Here is a 20,766-nt window from a genome sequence, read left to right as displayed (position 1 = left end):
ATGTTCAGCTCCTTGCTCAGTTAGGTCATCAATAGCTTTCCGGCAATCAGCAAGCTGATCCTGCAACTCTTTGACAGTTCTAGAGCAATCACATTCCAGCTTTTCTTTGTCAACATTCACATACTCTCTTCCAATTTTGATCTGTTCTGCACAAATAAGCATACACTCTTCCACAGCTACCATTTCAGCTAAATCAGACACAATGATCTCTATCTGTTCAACAATTTCTTCCCAAACAACCTTCTTTCGCTCTCTGTCTTTTGCTCTTTCGTACCTGGCTGTAATGTCTGCATCATTAGCAGCTGTGACTTTACTGTGCCCCATATGCAAACTTGGCAACCAGTCTGGGTTGGTAACTTCATACAAATCAACCGGTTTGCCAGACAAGAAATGTCTTGACCAAATCCTGTAATCATGGCCTTCTAATGAATTGGGATCAATGTCATCCCTAGAGATAGCTGCTAGAAATCCAGCTAAGCATTTCTTTCGAAGCTTGAAATCCTCCTTCCCGTATCGATCAGTACCTGTTGGGAGTCAAAAAAGGGAAACGTTTATGTTTGATGTACAGCCATCACGACGGTCAGAACGATTCCTACAATTAATCACTGCACAACCGACCATACCACTACAGCATCTCAGTACGTGGTGCACCAAAATGGCGACTATTAAAAATTACACAATTTTGATCACATGCTGAAACTGCTCTATTGCTCTGTAGAATTAACGCTGAATTTAACAGACTATGGCAGCAAGAATTATGCCAGATTATTCTTGTTATTACAGTCTGTTCCATTTGGTATGAATTTTACTCCAGCATACCATCTGTATATCGTCGTCATGAATTACAGAAGAAGCGAGAGTACGGCGAACGTGTCCAGGAGGTGGAACAGGCTTCCTTTACCCCTTTAGTATTTTCCACAACCAGCAGAATGGGAGAAGCATTAATATTCTATCATCGTCTGGCCGACATGCTTTCTCGCCACAGCTTAACATCTTATAGTGGCACTCTGGCGTGGATTCGCTGCACACTGTCATTTTCATTGTTTCGTTCTGCTACAATGTGCATCTGGGGAACACGATCCATCCTTCATCATTCCAACAATGCTTCCCCGGAAATGGGCCATATTGCTGGCCCTAGGGACTTTTAGTTGTTCCCTTTCAGTTGTCCAGCACACTTGCTCCTTGGTGCTGGGGGTGGTAGGCAAGGGCAGTACATCCAGCCCGGGAAAAAAATTAATAAACAAAAAAATTTACAGAGCAACTAAACCTATTGTAGAATCATGTGTATTATTCTACTGTCACTTTTCTTGTGTTTTGTTTAGCCCCTTCGCACAAGTATTTTATAATAAACAATGAGCATGCATAGCGAAATTACACCTGAGACTACCCTACCAGTCAAGGTACTACAACAATATGAACACTAACCCATTACATGCTGCTTTGCATCCTTCAACAAACTCTTCGTGGCGGAGCACCTGTTTTGCCAATGCTCAATTTATTTGCATGGCAATATATTAACGGTACCTTTATTCCAAGGATGTCTCGGTAAAATTTGATGGTGTCAGTACGATTGCCAACTTTGAACACGAAATGCAAACCACGTCTTGCACTCATCTTGCACAATACGCGCTAAACAAGAGTGCGCTAACAATAATGTTGCGCGCAAATAAATAAATTTATGACGCAGCAAAGATAGAACGCACGTGGAGTTGGGACGTGCTTCTAAACGATAGTATGGAGTCGTTAAACGCGCTGTATGCTGTTGGATTGGACACCAGTAATCCAAAGTGGTTAGAGTGTATGATCCAAGTTCTAACTGTCATCCCTTCCAAAGGTTTTATAATGTGTTGTGCTCTCTTTAGACCATACATCTTCACTGTGTAATGTAATTGATGGTTTGTGCTGCATGTACTTGTTCACTTGAAGTTACAACAGATGCCTTCAGTCTCCAGTTAACATGTGTATGGAAATTTTACACAAAACCTATTTGATACACGAGAACACATTTTGATGTATCTTGATCCTTGGTGCGCCTGACCCTAAAAGAGGGTCTGGTGAAACTGTGTACAAAAAGGTTGGTACTGCTGGAGTGTTGGCGGTTCCAATCAGATCACTCATTTCAAATTGATTATGTAATACGTACATTTCAAAAGATTCGTGGCTCACGGTTAATTACATCTGGTGACTATGCCACTTAAAATTTTGTGAAAACAGCCACACGATTCTGTTGGGATCATTTTAATGTTGTACAAATAAAGGAGCTCCACTAGTTTGGTGATGCTGTAAGCAGATCTGGTTGAATCGATGTTGTGACATAAACATTGCACTTGCATAATGCATAAACGTCATCCAATAAACATTCCAGAGCTCAAACTTTTTGTACAGAGTTTCACCAGACCCTCTTTTAGGGTCGGGCGCCACGAGACTAATCCTTGCTCAATTATATTTACACCTGTCAGTACAAAAACTTATAGAGCGTATTCACAAAGAAATTATAAACGAGGTGCATGTGGAAAGAAGCCCTTTGACTCTTCCTTTACATGGCAAGATCATATCATGAAGGTGCTGACTCGTGGAAAGCAATAACTTGGCTACATCGACGTTGTAACTTTTAAACTCTCATGACTTATCCATCCTTTACAAGTCATCGGTGAGACTAACATTTGAATATGGATATGTTTTGTATTCTGATGCAGCACCATCCCATTTACATCATTGAACATATGAGCTCCTCTAAATTTCCATCCTTATACAACTGTAGAAATGCTGCAATAATGGGCCTTGTTTGTCGCCTGTCAGCTGGCGGTGGCTGGCGTACAATATGCCACCTGTCTGTCCCCCACAACCATAGCATTAATGACCACATTGATCCCAGCTTATTTAGCCTCACCTACTGCAGCATAGATGATGCATACAGAATTATCAAAGGATGAGGTAATCTATTGACCTTTTGTCCTAAATTTGTCACCACTACCACAAGAAGATCACAGAGACTTCATGATTATGATCCTGCTAACCATGTAAGATTTCATAACCCTTGTGACTTTAGATCCTTAGATTGTTTCATACGTAGCTGGCAGATTACAGCTATAATATTTTGGAATAAGCTACCTGCAGATTTATTATTACATGGAGAGAGGGATGGTTGGAGAACTATACTTAATGATGTACAAAGACTTTTTAATAATAATCACTGTACGCCTGTATGTATTTAGTTGTTGAGTGTGAGGTTCACGTAAAAATTAATAAATAAATAAATGCTTGTAATATGTTGCTACCCATTCATAGGTGGTTACCACGAAATAGCTGCTCCTGTACAAAGTCTGAAGACACATTTATTTTCAAATGTACCATTGGGCCTTTATCCACACGTCTCAAATAAATGCCGCACATGTCTTAAATGAATGCCACGTTTGTGACATGGTGTGAATACGCTCTATAGCACACGTATCTGTAGGCTGATATTTAACAGGGTGTCTAGAATACCTTGTCCGGAAATCCCCTGACACCTATAGACCCATAAACCCTGTATGTGTTGGTGCTAGTTTAAGTTATGGGATGTGATATTACACAGTCTCTTGTTGAGGGCTGTGTACAGCTAGTTCTGTTCCTTGTTCTACTCCTTAACTAAAATAATAATAATAGTTGTCTAGTGATTACCTTATTGTCGCCTCCAGTTTAAATTGTTGTGGGGTATTTTGCATTGCCTGGTGTCTCATATTGTGAAAAGTGGCTACAAAGAAAGTGCATTTAATTGGTATGTTTCATGTACATTAATCACTATGTTAAGCGACACCTCAGACTTATGAACAGGTAAAATTTGATTCACTTCACTACTGCTGTACTTCTGCTAAAATATAACATAAGTTGGTATTGGAACCAAGTTTGCTCTTCGTACCTTAACATTATCAGACAAGATAAAGCACTGAACTATTTTCTCAAGTTATGTGACAAGAGAGAATACAGCTCTGTAACTCACACAAATATAAATACACAAATGTATACATTTTAGATGGGTATCTCATTTCTGAATTTGTTTCCATCAATAGTGTTGTCTGCTAATGAAGTACATTTACTGATTAGATTTTTACACGATGGATTGTTTCGCTATTGGTAAGTACAGTTTGTATGCAATGCTGTACAATCACTGGACTGGACTGAACTACTGGATTTTTCTTAATATTTGGGCTTGGGAAAATAATTGTATTGTTTAATTTAATTCTGCCTCCTTACTCAGACCATTAGTATCGTGTTCTTCAGGGTTGATGTTCACACTTAGCTACACTGCTAGAAACTACACTAAATGTAGAACACACAGGTGGACCTACATAACTTTTTGTACAGGTGCATTGCTCATTCATTTTTAGTACACAATTAACAACTTCATTATTTTATTGAGCAGGTATTGTTTGCCATAGTGTATCAAATGATTGAAATGTGTGCAATGTAGTTATTATGTACACCAGTGAGCTTAAAGTATTAATTCATTCATTGATCAAATGGAAGACTGTATGGTGGCTACCCATGCATTCTGTCAGATTATGGAGTACACATTGTGTATAATAATAGAGCAGTGCTGTACACTAGGAGGAAAAAAGTATTTGAGAAAAACCATCAAACCTGCTTAGGTCTTTGATTTGATGAAATGTGATTCATCAACTTTTCAAAATTTTCTGTCATATGGTACCATGCATTCTATGAATATCCAAGTCAGCAAATTAAGTAGTTAAAGTTTGACGATTTTCCAAGGTATAAAAAACCAAAATGGTAGAACCAGTTGTCTTGCTTTTTCTTTCGCGTCTGATGCACAGCTTCATCTAACAAATAGCTGCAACTGGTCACCCAATCATTTATGTTATGCATACATTCTATGTGTGTACTGAGCATAGGGTACAGTAAATTGTGAATAGAAGAAAAGTGTACAGTAATCCAGCAGTCCAGTCCAGTGATGGCCTATATACAACCTTCACAAAAATCCTTTTAATAGTGTATGTGTATTCACTTTGTTTGTGGAATATTATGTAGTAACTTTGGTTAGGAGGATCTAACAGTCTGGGTAATTTCACACATAAATTTAAAAAGCATCGTATTTCTTGTGCCATATAATAAGTAAGCACTCATGGAGACAGAATATATCACCCGGCTATGCATTGTGGTCATTTACTCAAGGGACTAGCAGCAATGTCAAGGGACTAGCAGCAATGTCAAGGGACTAGCAGCAATGTCAAGGGACTAGCAGCAATGCTTTGAGTAATGTAATTGTATAGCATGAGCTTCAACTTCAAACCAGTAGTATTTATTTGAAGGTTGCGCTATCGTCTTCATTAGATTCATCAAAACCACCTTCTGCCCTTTTAGTGCCTCCTCACCCATTCACTGTTCTACAGGTTTAGTCATGTGCTATTCAATAGCTGTGTACCCAACATAAGGACTGGCAGGTCATGTAAACTGTCGTGGTGAATATAGGACTTTTTTTTGTTTTTTTTGTCCTTTGATTCATCGATATAAAGTTATTTATTTTATACTTAATTTGTGAAGCCATCTAATAATTCTTTTTGTGTGGGTAATGCTTTAATGGTGACACAACCGAACAGACACTGGAGTGGCCACAACTATGGAATAGAGAAATTTTGTAAAACTATTTTTGTTGTTTGCAATCACTGCCTTGATAATACAATCCAGTATTGCATGTTTTTAAATTTTAAAATGTGACTTTGGCATATGTATTATTGTTAGAAGAGCTCTTATGTTTTATCATACCATACTGTTTAGTAGGATCCCCCCTGCACTGCCACCAATGTTGCATCTAAAAACCATCATAGAAATGTCAGAACGGATGATTTATTATAATAATCTTACTCCATTCAACATCAAATAGTTAACAGACAAGAAAGCACTTAGAGCCAACTGGATATAGAAAAGTTGTCCAAACCTGTGTGTCTGCCTGCCTCACTGACCACAGTTGCAAGACTAGAAGCCTAACGAAGCAGCACACAGCCACCATTTTATACCACAATAACAAACTCATGAGTGGTATGTTCCTTTTGTGGTTCCAGTGAATGTCTGCCGTTTATTCTCAATTAAATGGTCATCTTCTTTCCTGCTAGGGAACCATACCATATTTTCCATATCAACACTTTCCTTAAAGAGCATATGTAGATTAGTGAGTGTTCCACCGATAATCGGATCGGTATTGTATCGGAGCCGATATTGGGCTTTTCGTATCGATCGGTATCGGTTATTCAGGTATTCCAATACCGATTAATAGCCACTCGCGCCAATCGTCATAACCATAACTATCATCATAAATCCTATGCTAGCAAAACGTGAGGTATAACAAGTTGGAAATAGTGTTGAGACTAGCATAAAAGGTGCAGGAATTGCTTTGCTAAACATCAAGCAACTGCTACTTACTATGTTTGCATGAAAAGATCGAAATACTCTAATAGAACAGTCACTGCACAATAATATATTCTACTAGAACAGTCACACATAGCCAGCTTGAGATGATTGTAAATTGTATAGCAATTATCGGTATCGGTATCTGTATCGGTGAAAATTTGCTTCTAGGTATCGGTATCGGTAGTTATTTTTCTGTATCGGTGGAACCCTAAATTGTAGATGCCATGAAACTACATATATTTGAGATGCATGGGTGGTATCCGGGTAGTAGCTAACCTGGGCGCTTATCATACAGTACAATACAATATTAGGGATTGTGTACCTAAAATATCACCCTAAAACCAGCCTCACAATACTTACATGGCTTCTTGGCAGTATTGTTAGTTACAGCCAAGCCCAAAAGTTCCTTCAGTACAACCTGAAACATAAGTTGCTACGAAATTTTCTAGTTAAAGGAATTTGCTACTGACTGTCTTACTGCCTGCCTGCCTGCCTGACTGACTGACCGACCGACCGACCGACCGACCGACCGACCAACAAACAGACTGACTGACTGACTGACTGATACCTTCAGACAAGCATAAATCAATAACAGCGAAGCTACAGACTTGATTTTTTCACTGTTTGACATCGCTTCAGCCCTACTGGTGCCTTTTGGAATACCATAGTATGTACAATACATGCTTCATGAACTTACCTGTGGGGGTTTAGAAAACCCGGACCGGACTGGACTAGGTCAACTTCTTCAAGTAAGCCAATTCACACAATAGCTATAACATACAATTCACACAATAGCTAGCTATAACAACATTCACTCTTCACCTTGTAGCCACTCTGCAACACAATTAGCTAGCTATGATGGCTCAGACTGCAACAGCAATTGCACACAAAACTTCATCCACGATAAAACAACCTAACTAAGCTATTAAACTACTTTCTACTACATTTCACTACACAATCGCTACAAAGCTACAAGCTCTTTCTGCTGTACTCAACTGTTACACACACCAGTAACCACCCGAATTTATTGAGAATCGTGATATACAAGGTGAGAGGAACTAAGATAACAGTAAACCTTCGAACATATGTAAAGGAATGGTCATGGATGACTGGCTAAACTAAGAAAGGTAAGCTAGTGCCCATGCAGGGTAGTAAGGTAGGGTAGTAAGATTTGTGGAGTAGTAAGGTTTTGTTCTATTTAAAGCTTACCTTGACACATGTAGCTATAAATACTCCATTACTCATTCATCACTACCGAAATAAATTCAGAGGTTTGCTGTTATCTTAGTTCCTTTCACTTTGTATATCACGATTCTAATAAATTCGGGCGGTTACTAGTGTGTGTAACAGTAGTCTCGTGCCCAGACCCCACCCACTGCATTGAGTAGTGGACGCAGTGGGTGGGGTCTGGGCACGAGACTAGTGTAACAGTTGAGTACAGCAGAAAGCTTGTAGCTTTGTAGCGATTGTGTAGTGAAATGTAGTAGAAAGTATTTTGATAGCTTAGTTAAGTGTCCACTAGTATATCTGCAGGTGTAGGTGACCTTCCTTGTTTCCATACTTTTTATTGTATGATTAAACATAAAATTCCTAATTTTTCCTTATACTTGTATATAAAATGATTGTAATAGACCACACCCCCTTAGACAATCAGAACACTCCACACACTACCACACCTCTAATAATCAGTGCTGAGACCACACCCCTCAATGATCTAGCACCGTACAACAAGATATTGTACCATGCTCCCTAGCTAATCTACTATGTAGTATTGTAGATTGAGATACTCTAATACAGCAGTCACAACCACACACATGTATTTTATAGCTATGCTCTAACAAAGTGTAATTATCAAACAGTACGGTTGTACCGTTTAAGTTTGGATCGTGGTGAAAGTTTGCGCACCACCCAAATTCTGCCTTTAAAAATCATCCTACAAACATTTTACGTGGCTAAAATCAACTTTACGGAATAGTACTAGTTCATATAATACATAACACAGCGTTAAATACAACAAAACACTTACAGGTGGCGGGATATAAAATTTTTCAAAATCACCAACAACTCTGATTTTACAGATGCACACCTAGAGCCCAAACGAAGCAGCGCACGGTTACCATTTACGCCACAGCAACAAACTCACTGGTGGGATGTGCCTTTTGGGGTTCCAACAAGTGTACACCCTGTACGTCTTGTCTTTCCTTTTATCTTCAGTCAGATTGGTTGTCTCCTTCAAGCATCAAAACCATACTGAGGCATTAATTTTCCGTATCAACACTTTCCTGTAGACACCACAAAATTATTTCAGAAAATGCTTATGCTGCTGAAAGAGTGGGGTGCTTATAATTTCAAGTGTTGTACGTGAAACATTAAGGCTGCTGAGTTGTCACTTGGACTTTTGCCAACACCTGTACTGCAATTGACGAAGAGATTTGAGACGGACTGATAATCGACGGCTTGTTCTTCTGAACACACTGACTCAGCCACTCAGTGCCAGACGGCGAGATCAGCAAGTGATTCATGTGATTGGATAGTACTCAAGTGGAAATTGTATTACTTCATCCTGTTAGTCGAGACTGAGCTCCAGACAACATAAAGGGCCTGTTCGTTCGAACAACTTCCAGCCAGGGTGAATAGAATGCGGACCATCGCACTGAGACATCTGAGCGCCACGAGAGCGCCACTTCTACTATGATCAAAGGTAAGATATGCATACTACTACTGGCCAATGTGCTTCCAATTTTGGCACAGTATGTACTTTAATAAGCTGTAACTAGCTAGCTGTGCTACAACGAAAAACTAAACAAACTAGTATTTTAAAAATTACAAATGAAGTAGGGATCTATGCAATAAAAAGTAGTGAAACAAGATATGAATGATGGTATTACGCATAGCTCAATGGGAAAGTCCATACTTTGGCATTGAGCAAAATTATAGTTAATGTGCCAAAGTAGGGACTTTCCCATCGAGCCATGCTGTAATACCATCATTCATATCTTGTTTCACTGCTTTTTATTGCATAGATCCCTACTTTATTTTTAAATTAACAATATTTAAAATACTAGTTAATTTATAGGGTTCCAGTGATAAAACAAGAGATGATAGTAGCTATGCGAGAAAATTCCTACTTGGCATGGTGCCTACTTTGACATTCCACATTGCTACAATACCAAGTAGGAATTTTCCCTCACAGCGACCATCATCTCTTGTTTCACTACTGTCTATCACTGGAACCCTACTTCCACTAGTGTATTTAAAGGTGTAGCTATACATTGTATCACCTCTAATACACAATTTGCTGCCTTCTAACTAGCTGGCACACTGCTAGTATCCAGTACTTCATTCCATTCTTGGTTGTCTTAACTCCTGTGCTCTCCTTGCCTGAGTCACCTCCAGTCTGTTCCAGCAACATGTGAAAGAGCAAGGAGATGCATCACCATAGTAAGTAGTATCGATCTGTGAAACATAATTCTTCTGATAATGCTCAAGAAAGTTGCTGCAGATAATTATTTTCAAATAAAATCATGCACAGTCTGTAGTACCCACAAAAATATTTAATTAAAATTTTCTGAAAAGAGTATATTTTGCCATGAAAATTTACCTACATACGTTATGTAGTCTGACTACAGTTTCCCTCCTATAGTAAATGTGAACCAACAAGACTCGAAAACCAACCATGTCATCTCCAAAATACGTATATGTTAAAGCATAGCCGCGAGTGCTATATGAAAAATAAAGTACAAGGCGCGCGGCCGAGTACTTTATTTTTCATATAGCACGAGCAAGGCTATGCTTTAAATGATTTATGGAACTTTCTAGTCGTGTAGCTTCACCATACACTAGGACTCGTATTTAACATGTGTTGCACGAATTATTAGCAGCCTGAACGTACACAAACTAGTTTAACAAAGTAACTCACACGTATTTTACCATAGTTTGGCATGGTAGACATTCACTGCGTATTTTGGCAGGTTTTGCTCACAACCCACAATCGATATTATTATGAGTCACATGGTGAAATATTTCTGTGATATCTCCAGGACTTGTCCGTTTACATTAACAATCGTAACAGCAACGTTACCTTCTCCCACCCATCATCGAAGCATTTAGGTATGTCTATAAAAATAATCCAGTGGTAGAACTTGTATTGGTTGGGGTGATTGATCACCCAGTGCGGCAAGGCTATCAGCCTTCACTGGCTTTGGTGATTGTTCTTACTGACGTGAGCCCCGCAGGCTATTAGCCTGTGCTAGAGCACATGGACAACTGTGCTTATTGCCCACAAAGAGTGCTTTATTGAATGAATAAAGCACTCTTTGCAGTGCAATAAAGTACTCTTTGTGGTCGATGAAGCTGTTGGCCAGCTGAAAGTATACTTTATGGAATTTGAAGTACACTTTTTCCTTTAATCTCGCCCACGTGAAGTTCTATAAATATCTATAATTATGTTGGCCTTTATGCTAACATGAATTATGTTTGAATAAAGGTTTTATGTCAGAATAATTTCTGACTAGGATTCATTGGTCTTATATACATGTGTTAACTCTCTTTAGTTGTCATACATCACGTAAAGCTGCTACAGACCTGGTACAAGCAATTGTAAAGAGTTATGGTAAGTGATGTGTGTAAGTATGTGTGACGTGGTACTAACATTTCAAACAGTAATAACATTTCATTTTTATCTCAGCGCTGTAGTTTACACTTCACCAATGCTAAGTTTATAACAGTTACGCCATGTGGCTAGTATTATGGTAGGGTTGGGAGGCTTCCTGGAGACCTTTTAAGTCCATTTCTGCATTATTGTGGATGTTTGTCCTCCACTTTCTCTTGATCATGTGACTAAATAATGCATGTAGAAGTCGGGATTGGCACACTTACCTTGATTCTCTGAATACACCTTATATGTGAACCTCTGTTACCGATAGAAGTTGTACCAATCCTGATATAGACGTTACACAGCTTCAGGTTAAACCTTTTAGAAAATTTCTAGCCATTGAGTAGTAACTATATGTGTTAATTAGTGTAAGAAGTGTTTTGTATTCTAGTTAACTGTGTGACTGTCTCAGCAAAATCAAATAGTTCACACAGTTTCCCATGGGGGTTTAGAAAACCCAGACTGGACTGGACCGGACCGGACCAGGTCAACTTCTTCAAGTAAGCCAATTCACACAATAGATGTAACATGCAATTCACGCAATAGCTAGCTATAAGATACACTCTTCACCTTGTAGCCACTCTACCAAGAACATAATTAGCTAGCTACGATGGCTCAGACTGCAACAGTGATCGCGCACGAAACTTCATCCACGATAAAACAACGTAACTAAGCTATTAAAATACTTTCTACTACATTTCACTACACAATCGCTACAAAGCTACAAGCTCTTTCTGTTGTACTCAACTGTTACACACACTAGTAACCGCCCGAATTTATTAGAATCGTGATATACAAAGTGAAAGGAACTAAGATAACAGCAAACCTCTGAATTTATTTCGGTAGTGATGAATGAGTAATAGAGTATTTGCTACATGTCAAGGTAGGCTTTAAATAGAACAAAACATTACTACTCCATAAATCTCTATAAAACTACCCTGCATTGGCACTAACTTACCTTTCTTAGTTTAGCCAGTCATCCATGACCATTCCTTTACATAAGTTCGGAGGTTTGCTGTTATCTTAGTTCCTTTCACTTTGTATATCACGATTCTAATAAATTTAGGCAGTCACTAGTGTGTGTAACAGTTGAGTACAGCAGAAAGAGCTTGTAGCTTTGTAGCGATTGTGTAGTGAAATGTAGTCGAAAGTATTTTAATAGCTTAGTTAGGTTGTTTTATCGTGGATGAAGTTTCGTGCGCAATCGCTGTTGCAGTCTGAGCCATCGTAGCTAGCTAATTATGTTCTTGGCAGAGTGGCTCAAGGTGAAGAGTGTATGTTATAGCTATATAGTTATTGTGTGAATTGTATGTTACATCTATTGTGTGAATTGATTTACTTGAAGAAGTTGACCTGGTCCAGTCCGGGTTTTCTAAACTACTGTTTCCCATTTCCTTTCAGTGTCCAAGGAATGTTACGTTGAGTAGTTTTAGAACTGTAGCGTTAGACAGCAGTGAGAGCATATTTGTACAGCAACTGTACTAAAAATGAAAGTCTCAACTGCAACTTTATTTACGTTGATCTGTAGAGTTGGAATTGGCTTAAAATGTTCACCATGAATAAATCCACCAAGGTATAGTTTTAGCAGCCCTGCATGCATTCAATTGGCATACAAGTATGAGGAGTTTCTGATTAAGAATTGACAACAATCGTTTTCTTTAATGTCTACTGCATTGCACATGACATACCATATAACAGAAAATTTTGACAGAACGAAATTTGACTAATCCACACTTCATAAGCTTTGTTGATGAGAATCAAGAAATCGTAGATCTAAACACATACTTTTAAAGGTGCTATGGACTTTGTCGAATTTAAAAGTTGATGAATCTAACTGATTTGTCCAGATTTGTCAACTTTTTCCTCATCAGAATTTCCTGTCATACAGTACATACCCTTGAGGCTAAGGAACAAAACAATGACATTAGAACTCTCCATGGACAGGTAAATTTGATGGTGTATTGGGACTCGTTTCCATGAGTAATAGCTTAATTAAAACTTGCGTTATAACACACTTAATATTTCACCAATTTGTATGCAGTACTATGTTCTTAAGACAGTCACAATTTTTACAGTGTAATGTGTATGAACATGTTTGTGTGATTTTGGTATAGGAGAGAAAGCAGTTGGTGTCTTTGTTACCCTTCTTAAAGAGACTGCTAGTACAGCTCAGAAGATTGCAATGAGGTATGAATTAGGGCTGAGCGATACTGCCATTTTAGTATCACGATAGATACTGAAGCCACCATTCACGATACTGAATAGTTCACGATACTTGTGAATAAGTCAATCATAGCTGCTGCTACATACTGTATTGCTCAGCATTCCTGCAGGAAGTCCTTATAAGTGATAGTAAACTAGCCACTATCATTCTTGTTTACAGTAATGATTATTGTAACACATGCTTTGAGGTTATGTTGTGGTGTTCACACCTCTCTGCAGGGGAAGGACTTTATCACTTACAAGGATTCTTAGCCTAGTATAGCATAACAAATGGATTTTTAATGACAGTAATGTACAGGCATGGTATCACGATAGTTAATAACAAAATATCGCGATATCGATACTTTCAAAATATCGCGATATATCGCTAAAACGGTAGTATCGCTCAGGCCTAGTATGAATAATATTTGTATCATATTCTACTGTATTTCTAACCCCTGTTGTCATTGTAATGAAAAATCAAATATTTGAACTGATGTGGAGGAGTTTGTAACTTTGTATTTTTTTTATATTTGTTCAGATAGATGTACAGTACTTAAAAAAGTCTATCGGACGTATTCTGGACCTGGTGATCACCTCATAAAGGCTCTTACCCTCCATATCCAACTGGTATATCATACCGTATAGGGGGAAAGTTTCGATGAACAAAACTTCCATGGATTTTGCGGTTTTGTCAATAACCATGAAAGTTTCCTCACGAATGCATGTGGAAAGTCCTGCAGCAGCTCAGCTTCTTCTGTGAGCCACGCCCACTTATTGGGATTGTGCATCACTGTCTGTAGCTAGTCATATGTGGAGCCACACTAGGTATGTTGGTGCAGTCTGAAAGCATTCACAAAGCCATGTGCATTGCTGTATGTAGAGCCACATCCACTTTAGTCAGTCTTCAGGTGCCAGTGTATGTATGCATTATAATTGTTATGAGTCACGCCCACTTATTGGCAAATGTGCATTGGTTACGTGCCTCTACCGCAAAACTATCATCCATCAAAACTTCCCCCCATATGGTACTCAAATACCAGAGGCTAAAATACTCTAATAGAACATACAGTTACTGTTGCTTTATCAAAAATCTCTACACAGAAATACTATAATCAATCTAATACAACAGTCACAACGAACTGCTAACCTGATTGCTCTGTTACAGGTTCTATTAGAGTGTATCAATCTTTTTCTCAGATTGTGTTTTCACAGAAAAAGTTTCAGCATAGAAGAATGACTTTGCTTGTTATTACTAGCATTATGCTTGATGCTTTCAAACATCCATTATGCCTGTGAAATAGGCTAGTACAAGCAGATGTCTTTTCCCTTCAGCACATGTGATAACTGGTACTTGCAGTTATACATTGGCTAATTCTGATACCTCATGAAAACAGCAGTATCGGCCCGATACCAATGCTAGAATTGGTGCAGCCCTACTATTACATGTATTGTACATGTGGAATATACAGTATTGCCTGTCCTTTTTGATAATACATTCAAAATCTTTAGTGTATATGCTGCAGTTACAGCTAGTTCCCCAACTGGTAGGAGTTTACATCATGTGTTGTTGTGTAGCTCATCTGTTGTCAGCAGTTATCTTGTGGCATTTCACTGGAGCTGTTTAATGGCCATGTATGGATTTGATCCTAAAACAACAACTGGAAATTTATGGAGTACTTTAGTAAGTTTGTCCAATTTGGTACATTTACATTATCAGCTGGCTCACAATGGATGCTTGGCTTCTCTTGTCAAATTTTTGTTATAAGTTATTGTGTGTTGTAGGGATGCACCGATACCACTTTTTACCTGCCGATCCGATACCAATACGTGTTTGGTGGAAAATTGGCCGATACACCACTGTACCTGGCCAATAGCGATATCTTGCCAAAGAGGCATTAAGAAATAGCCAGTATCTCCACTGTTTAAAAAGCCAACTTACTTAGATTATGCTGGCTAACGTCTTTATACTTGTTGGTTTTGTGGCCATCACGTGTAAGTCATGACGTTCAATCAGCACGTATGGCTTCAATGGATCTTGTTTTATGGCTTACTGCCCATTCAACTGTGCTAACAATCATAAGTAATTCATAGTTATATGTTCTATAGTCCTATTCCACTCATTATGTACGCCGCCATCTTGTTAAATGATGTCATACAAAATATTGGCTATGATATCGGTCACTTAAACCATAACCGATACCGATCTGATACCATCTAAAATGACTGATATCAATAAAATATTGGTATCAGTGCATCCCAGTGAGTTGTTAAGTATACTAAGAGGTCTGTATCATCTTATCCATTCCTGCCCAAAGGTGGATATTCAGAGTTTGTTGTACTCTTCATGTACCAACTCAAGTGTAGCAGATTTTCAGACTTCTTTAGCAAAGAAATACTGCTTCAAAATGATTCAGTGTCATGGTGGACTAGCTGAGTTGTACATAAAGGACATGGAGTGTAGGCAACAAGTTCAGGTAACAGTTGTAATGTTTAGGGTTTATGTGATGTTTATTATCACTTGTAACAAGAGTACATAATAATAGAGTAGGGAGGTACTCTTGCTTGTAATAATACATGATTATGAATCATCATGTATTATTACAAGCAAGAGTACCTCCCTACTCTATTATTATGTACTCTTGTTACAAGTGATAATAAACATCACATAAACCCTAGACAAAATGGCCATGTTAGTGTGGGGGCTTTAGAGACTTTAGCCCACAGTATTCGAAATGAATGTTGTCTGTGTATTTTTGCACATGGAACCACGAGATAATAAAGGTATGAAGTAGTACATGTACCGTGACAGTGCAAAACAAGCTCCAACAAGGAAAGCAGACCGAAAATTTTAAAATCGCACACAAATAGGCTTATTTTGAATTGCCTTATATACTATAAGCCTCACCTTCACCCTTATTCGAATTTATAAACGTTATCATAGGGAAACACCATCTCGCCCAATACCTCCATGTACAAAGTCCCCACACTACGGCGGCCATTTTGTTTTGTGACATCACAGATAATGCACGCTACGTCAAGAAACGTAATTGCGGATATCACTCATTGTTTAAATCCCACAAATAAATATTGCACTGGCACTATATTAGTTGAGTTTTTAAAATATTAATTGTTGTCATAAATTTATTTGCAATTATTATCCTTGTACTTTCAGCTTCATCACTTAGTTCTGATAAGTGGCTTCTACTCTCACCAGTCCTCCAATGCAGCCCTTGAGAAGCATCATGTAAGTTTAGGATGTGTATGTGACTTTATTGTCAATATAAACTCTAAATACTGAAAGAATCTTCAAAAATTCATGTATATTACAGGGTGTATATTGTAACCATTATTCCTGATAGGCCTGCTGAACTTCTTTTTTGGAAATTGTATCATACAGCACAATAGTACTGTATAGTAGGGACCACAAAGGTATGGGCATGGCCCATGAAGAAACATCACCCAAAAACCAGCCTAACTTTTCCCTAACAATAATGAAGCAGTATTGGTTAGGCAAAACTAAGCCCAAGCAAGCCTTAAGCTCAACCCAAAACGCTTTCAATAAGTTGCTATGGAATTTAAAAACAAATTATTATTATTAAATGGAATTTTCTAGTGACTGACAGAGTGAGTAACTGACTGATGTCTTCAGACAAGCATAACTTGATAACGGCTAAGTCTACAGGCTTGATTGTTTCACTGTTCGATGTCACTTCAGCCGGACACGTGCCTTTTGGCATACTGCAGTACGTCAATGCATTTTTCATGGACTTACCAGTGTCCTCCTTTGTGTCCCATTCATCTTTGCTGACAGCAAAAAGTGTCGATTTGACAGTGGCATGTGATGGCTTCCCTTCATAACAGAATTTTTCATAGTGACTACTTTGATTGTAGAGGTACGTTTCAAATAGTTCTTGATTTGTAATGCTGTGTGATGGGTTGAACATAGCTGACAATGAAGCTTAATGGATATCTCGCTTTTCAGACGATGATCGACAGCTGGGGCACACAGAGACATTTTTTCTTCTGATGCAGTATGTGTGGGTCCACCTGTCATAATATTATTTTACAAAAAAAGTTAACAAGTACACAAAAAATTTGGAATTTTCAACTAGAGTAGGGACCATACCACATCAATAAAAAGTACTGAAACAAGCTGGAGTAGTGCACGATATTAAATCACAGTAAAACAATAAAAAGTGTTATATCCCTACAGCCTCACTTTTCCCTGACGATTGTGAGGCAGTATTGGTTAGGTAAACTAAGCCCAAGCCAGCCTTCAGATCGACCCGAAACGCTTTCAACAAGTTGTTATGGATTTTTTTTTAATTATTAAATGGAATTTTCTAGTGACTGACAGACTGAGTAACTGACTGATGCCTTCAGACAATCATATATTGACAAGTGTAAGAATAAATATTAGGAATTTTCCATATGAGTAGGACTGCAGCAATGAAAAGCACTGAAACAAGCCGCTGAAACAAAACACAACTGAATGATTGCAATTTAATCCCTACTTTAGCCATACATCATATCAGGCTAAAGTAGGGATTAAAATGCAATCATTCAGTTGTGTTTTGTCTCAGCGGCTTGTTTCAGTGCTTTTTATTTCTGCAGTTCCTACTCGTATGGAAAATTCCTAATTTTTTCTTACATCTGTTTGTGTACTTTTTTTTGTAAACTTTATTGAATAACTGTATTTAGTAATTCATGAATAACCTGCAATTCCCAAAATACGCAGCTAAACATTCCTAAGGTCAAATATTTTTAGCAAACCGCTTTAAACAACACATTACCCACAGAAGTATCTTTTCAACTGTTTTATATTGTGTATACAGTATTATTTTCCACTAATTCTCTCAATAAAGCCTCAGGGCTGCTCTTACTTTAGTTCACGTAAGTACAGGTCACGCCCACTTTCTAGACGACAAGATACGCGAGCCTATGAACCCTACTACAGTGTTTTTCAGTTGTGGTACGCCTGAAAAGTGCTCTGGGAAAGCTACCCATAAAGTCTGTAGAGAGGCGCTATATACACCCGGTTTTTAAACTCGGAAAAGAAACCACCTTCAAACCAAAGCAAACACTCTAATCCTTACGCGTGTAGTTTCTCAACCGGCGATGTTGAACAGGCAGCAGCATATCCTGAGGTGTATCCCAACATTAAAATCACATGCTCGCTACAATTATGCTACACGTTTATTCCAATATATTGGGGCGCTGTGGTGTGTGTGCTTTGATGGAAGCCGTACCCATGAGCGATGGCCACGATAAAGAAGGATCAAAGATAAAGCAGTAAGACAGTAGCACATACATCATAGGTATTTAATATTGTGAAAGGTTTTTTTGCCACAAAATTTGAAGCATTTCTGCCAAAGAAGCAAGGCTGTAGCTGTAGCCAGTTTTTCGCTGTTTTTTACTACTAAACGCATCAGTGAGGCAGTGAGGCAGTAGAAAATTCGTTAAAATAATGTTTTTTTTTTTAATTTTGTAGCACCTTGTCGGAAACATTTTGGGTCGTTCTGAAGACACATTTGGGCTTGTTTATACCTGACCAATACTGTGAAGTGGCCGTGAAGGATTTCTGAAGATGTATATTTTTTCTTTGTGGACCACGCCCACACCTTCATCATCCCTACTATACAGTACTATTGTACTGTATGATAAGGAAGATAACAGTAGGGATATAACACTTCTTATTGTTTTACTGTGATTTATCACTACAGCTTATTTCGGTACTTCCTATTCTAGTTGAAAATTCCAATTTTTGCGTACTGGTTGTAATAAATGTCAACTTAAAATATTTCTACACCTTAATTATGGTTGTATATTGAACTATCAGGAAAAATACAGTGTGTATACATTCCCAGTTTCTAATCAAGCCCTTACCTGTTTATAGGCTGAGTCTAAAATGTTGGTAGCAAATAGAGATCAGAACTTTGTACGAAGAATTACAATTTCTATGAATATTACCACCGAATATATGTATTTTATTGTAGAAACTGCTAATCAGTAGCTTATCCAAACTTCTTACTGGAACACGAGAAAAACTGCCCCCTCATTTGATGGTAAGTCAATGTGATCTGTTGTTATTAGGTAATTGTGTAATTCTTCTGTAATTGTGTAATAGCAAGAGTTCATAATATATATGTGACTGTATCTACAGAAACCTGACACAATTGTGCAGTTTTCAAATTCCTGTTTGTTAATTATTTATAATCTACTTAGCCACAAGTGTACCCTCTGGTAAAGTTTCAGCCTCATATGCCAATAACTTTAGGAGTTACAGCCCTACAAAGCAACAACAACAGAAAAATAGAATTGTGCAGCAAGTATAGAGAAAATAAATTACAGGCACTTACAAAAACAGTTGTAACTTACCAACAGATTGAGGTACAGAGCTACAATTTTCACCACCGTGTTCGCCATGAACAGGGAAATCTATTACTGGGTAAATTTTTCCTTTACTCGCCCTTCTTCACTGCATATACAAAGGCAAAAAATTCATGAAGAAAAATCGATCTCGTACGATCGCTTAAACAAATGCTCATAACTTCCGTATTCTTGGGTCTAATGCAATGAAACAAAGCTTTTCCAACTCGTCTTGGGCAGGAAAATAAGATGATATCCAGGGTTTTATTGTTAGTCCCTTCCTTCACTAAGAAAGAAGCGTCCAAAAGAATTTACAGAATTTTTTCAATAGTATGCAAGTATTTCACCCAATGTTTACAATGCTTTCTACTGTAAATTTAGGCTTGCACGATTGTGTTGGATTTTCGTAGATCCAGTCACGTATATACTGAGGAGTCTAAATGATGGCTAATCTGTCATCTACGTCAAAACACTTGTGCACATGATCAGTTATAGCAATAATCAACTTTGAGGCGGTAGGGTGGAAGTGTTGCAGGCAGGTGATAAGAAACTGGGAGTCAACTTTGCCTGTCCTTACTAGATCCAATAATATATATGGCTTGATCACATCCTAACACCCTCTTTAATCTTCTTTCAGTCATGCCACATACTAAATATGTTTTATCGGCAAGGAGAGACGTCAATGTTGAAGTGTGTAACTAGCGGCATTATCTCACCATATTATGTGTATCACATGCAGTGTTGTGTTACAAGCCTCCTATGGCTTTTGTTGTAAATTATTGTCATGCAGTATGTTATTGGAATGGATCGATTCATTGTATATATCTGTATTGCTTTTCAATGTAGGGACATTGTAGACCGATATTGCAAACTGTGGAGCATACCGACTTTTCTGAAATTGTTTTACCCAGCCTTTTAAAGAGTTTATTGAGAAACCCTGAGGGTGTATTAGAAGGTATAGTCTACCATTACGTAAGTATATTGTACATTTTACCCTGTATGTACTACACATCCTATTATAGTGTGTTGTGCTGCAGTATGAATGTGCACACTCACACAATAGTGTATTGTTCAATCAAAAGTAGTCTGTACACCACACCGACATGTTATTAACATAATCAACAGTTTTCACACAC

The 20,766-nt window shown here is 38.1% G+C and overlaps 2 protein-coding genes across 3 annotated transcripts in view; one reads left to right on the top strand and one right to left on the bottom strand.

Annotated features, from left to right (window-relative positions):
- Positions 1-1,656, bottom strand: part of LOC136243880 (glyoxalase domain-containing protein 4-like) — a 43,807-nt gene extending 42,151 nt beyond the window's left edge. For both annotated transcript variants that reach the window (XM_066035437.1, XM_066035438.1), the window contains exons 1-2: positions 1,525-1,656; positions 1,426-1,475 (exon numbers count right to left, since the gene is read on the bottom strand). In XM_066035437.1, coding sequence (XP_065891509.1) covers positions 1,426-1,475; positions 1,525-1,614 — 140 coding nt within the window. In that variant the 5' untranslated portion in view covers positions 1,615-1,656. The remainder of the gene's footprint in view (positions 1-1,425; positions 1,476-1,524) is intronic.
- A 24-nt stretch (positions 1,657-1,680) lies between these two features.
- LOC136243878 (stalled ribosome sensor GCN1-like) overlaps positions 1,681-20,766 on the top strand; it is a 51,490-nt gene continuing 32,404 nt past the window's right edge. Inside the window, exons 1-9 of the mRNA XM_066035435.1 lie at positions 1,681-1,834; positions 4,050-4,113; positions 10,956-11,014; positions 13,171-13,243; positions 14,837-14,942; positions 15,577-15,735; positions 16,434-16,505; positions 19,258-19,326; positions 20,477-20,585. Of these exons, the coding sequence (XP_065891507.1) occupies positions 1,735-1,834; positions 4,050-4,113; positions 10,956-11,014; positions 13,171-13,243; positions 14,837-14,942; positions 15,577-15,735; positions 16,434-16,505; positions 19,258-19,326; positions 20,477-20,585 (811 nt within the window). The 5' untranslated portion in view covers positions 1,681-1,734. The remainder of the gene's footprint in view (positions 1,835-4,049; positions 4,114-10,955; positions 11,015-13,170; positions 13,244-14,836; positions 14,943-15,576; positions 15,736-16,433; positions 16,506-19,257; positions 19,327-20,476; positions 20,586-20,766) is intronic.

This window comes from Dysidea avara, chromosome 14 (genome assembly GCF_963678975.1).
Source record: "Dysidea avara chromosome 14, odDysAvar1.4, whole genome shotgun sequence".
NCBI classification, from domain to species: Eukaryota; Metazoa; Porifera; class Demospongiae; order Dictyoceratida; family Dysideidae; genus Dysidea; species Dysidea avara.
Note: the sequence above shows the minus strand (reverse complement) of the source record. Positions and strands in the feature narration are given on the sequence as shown.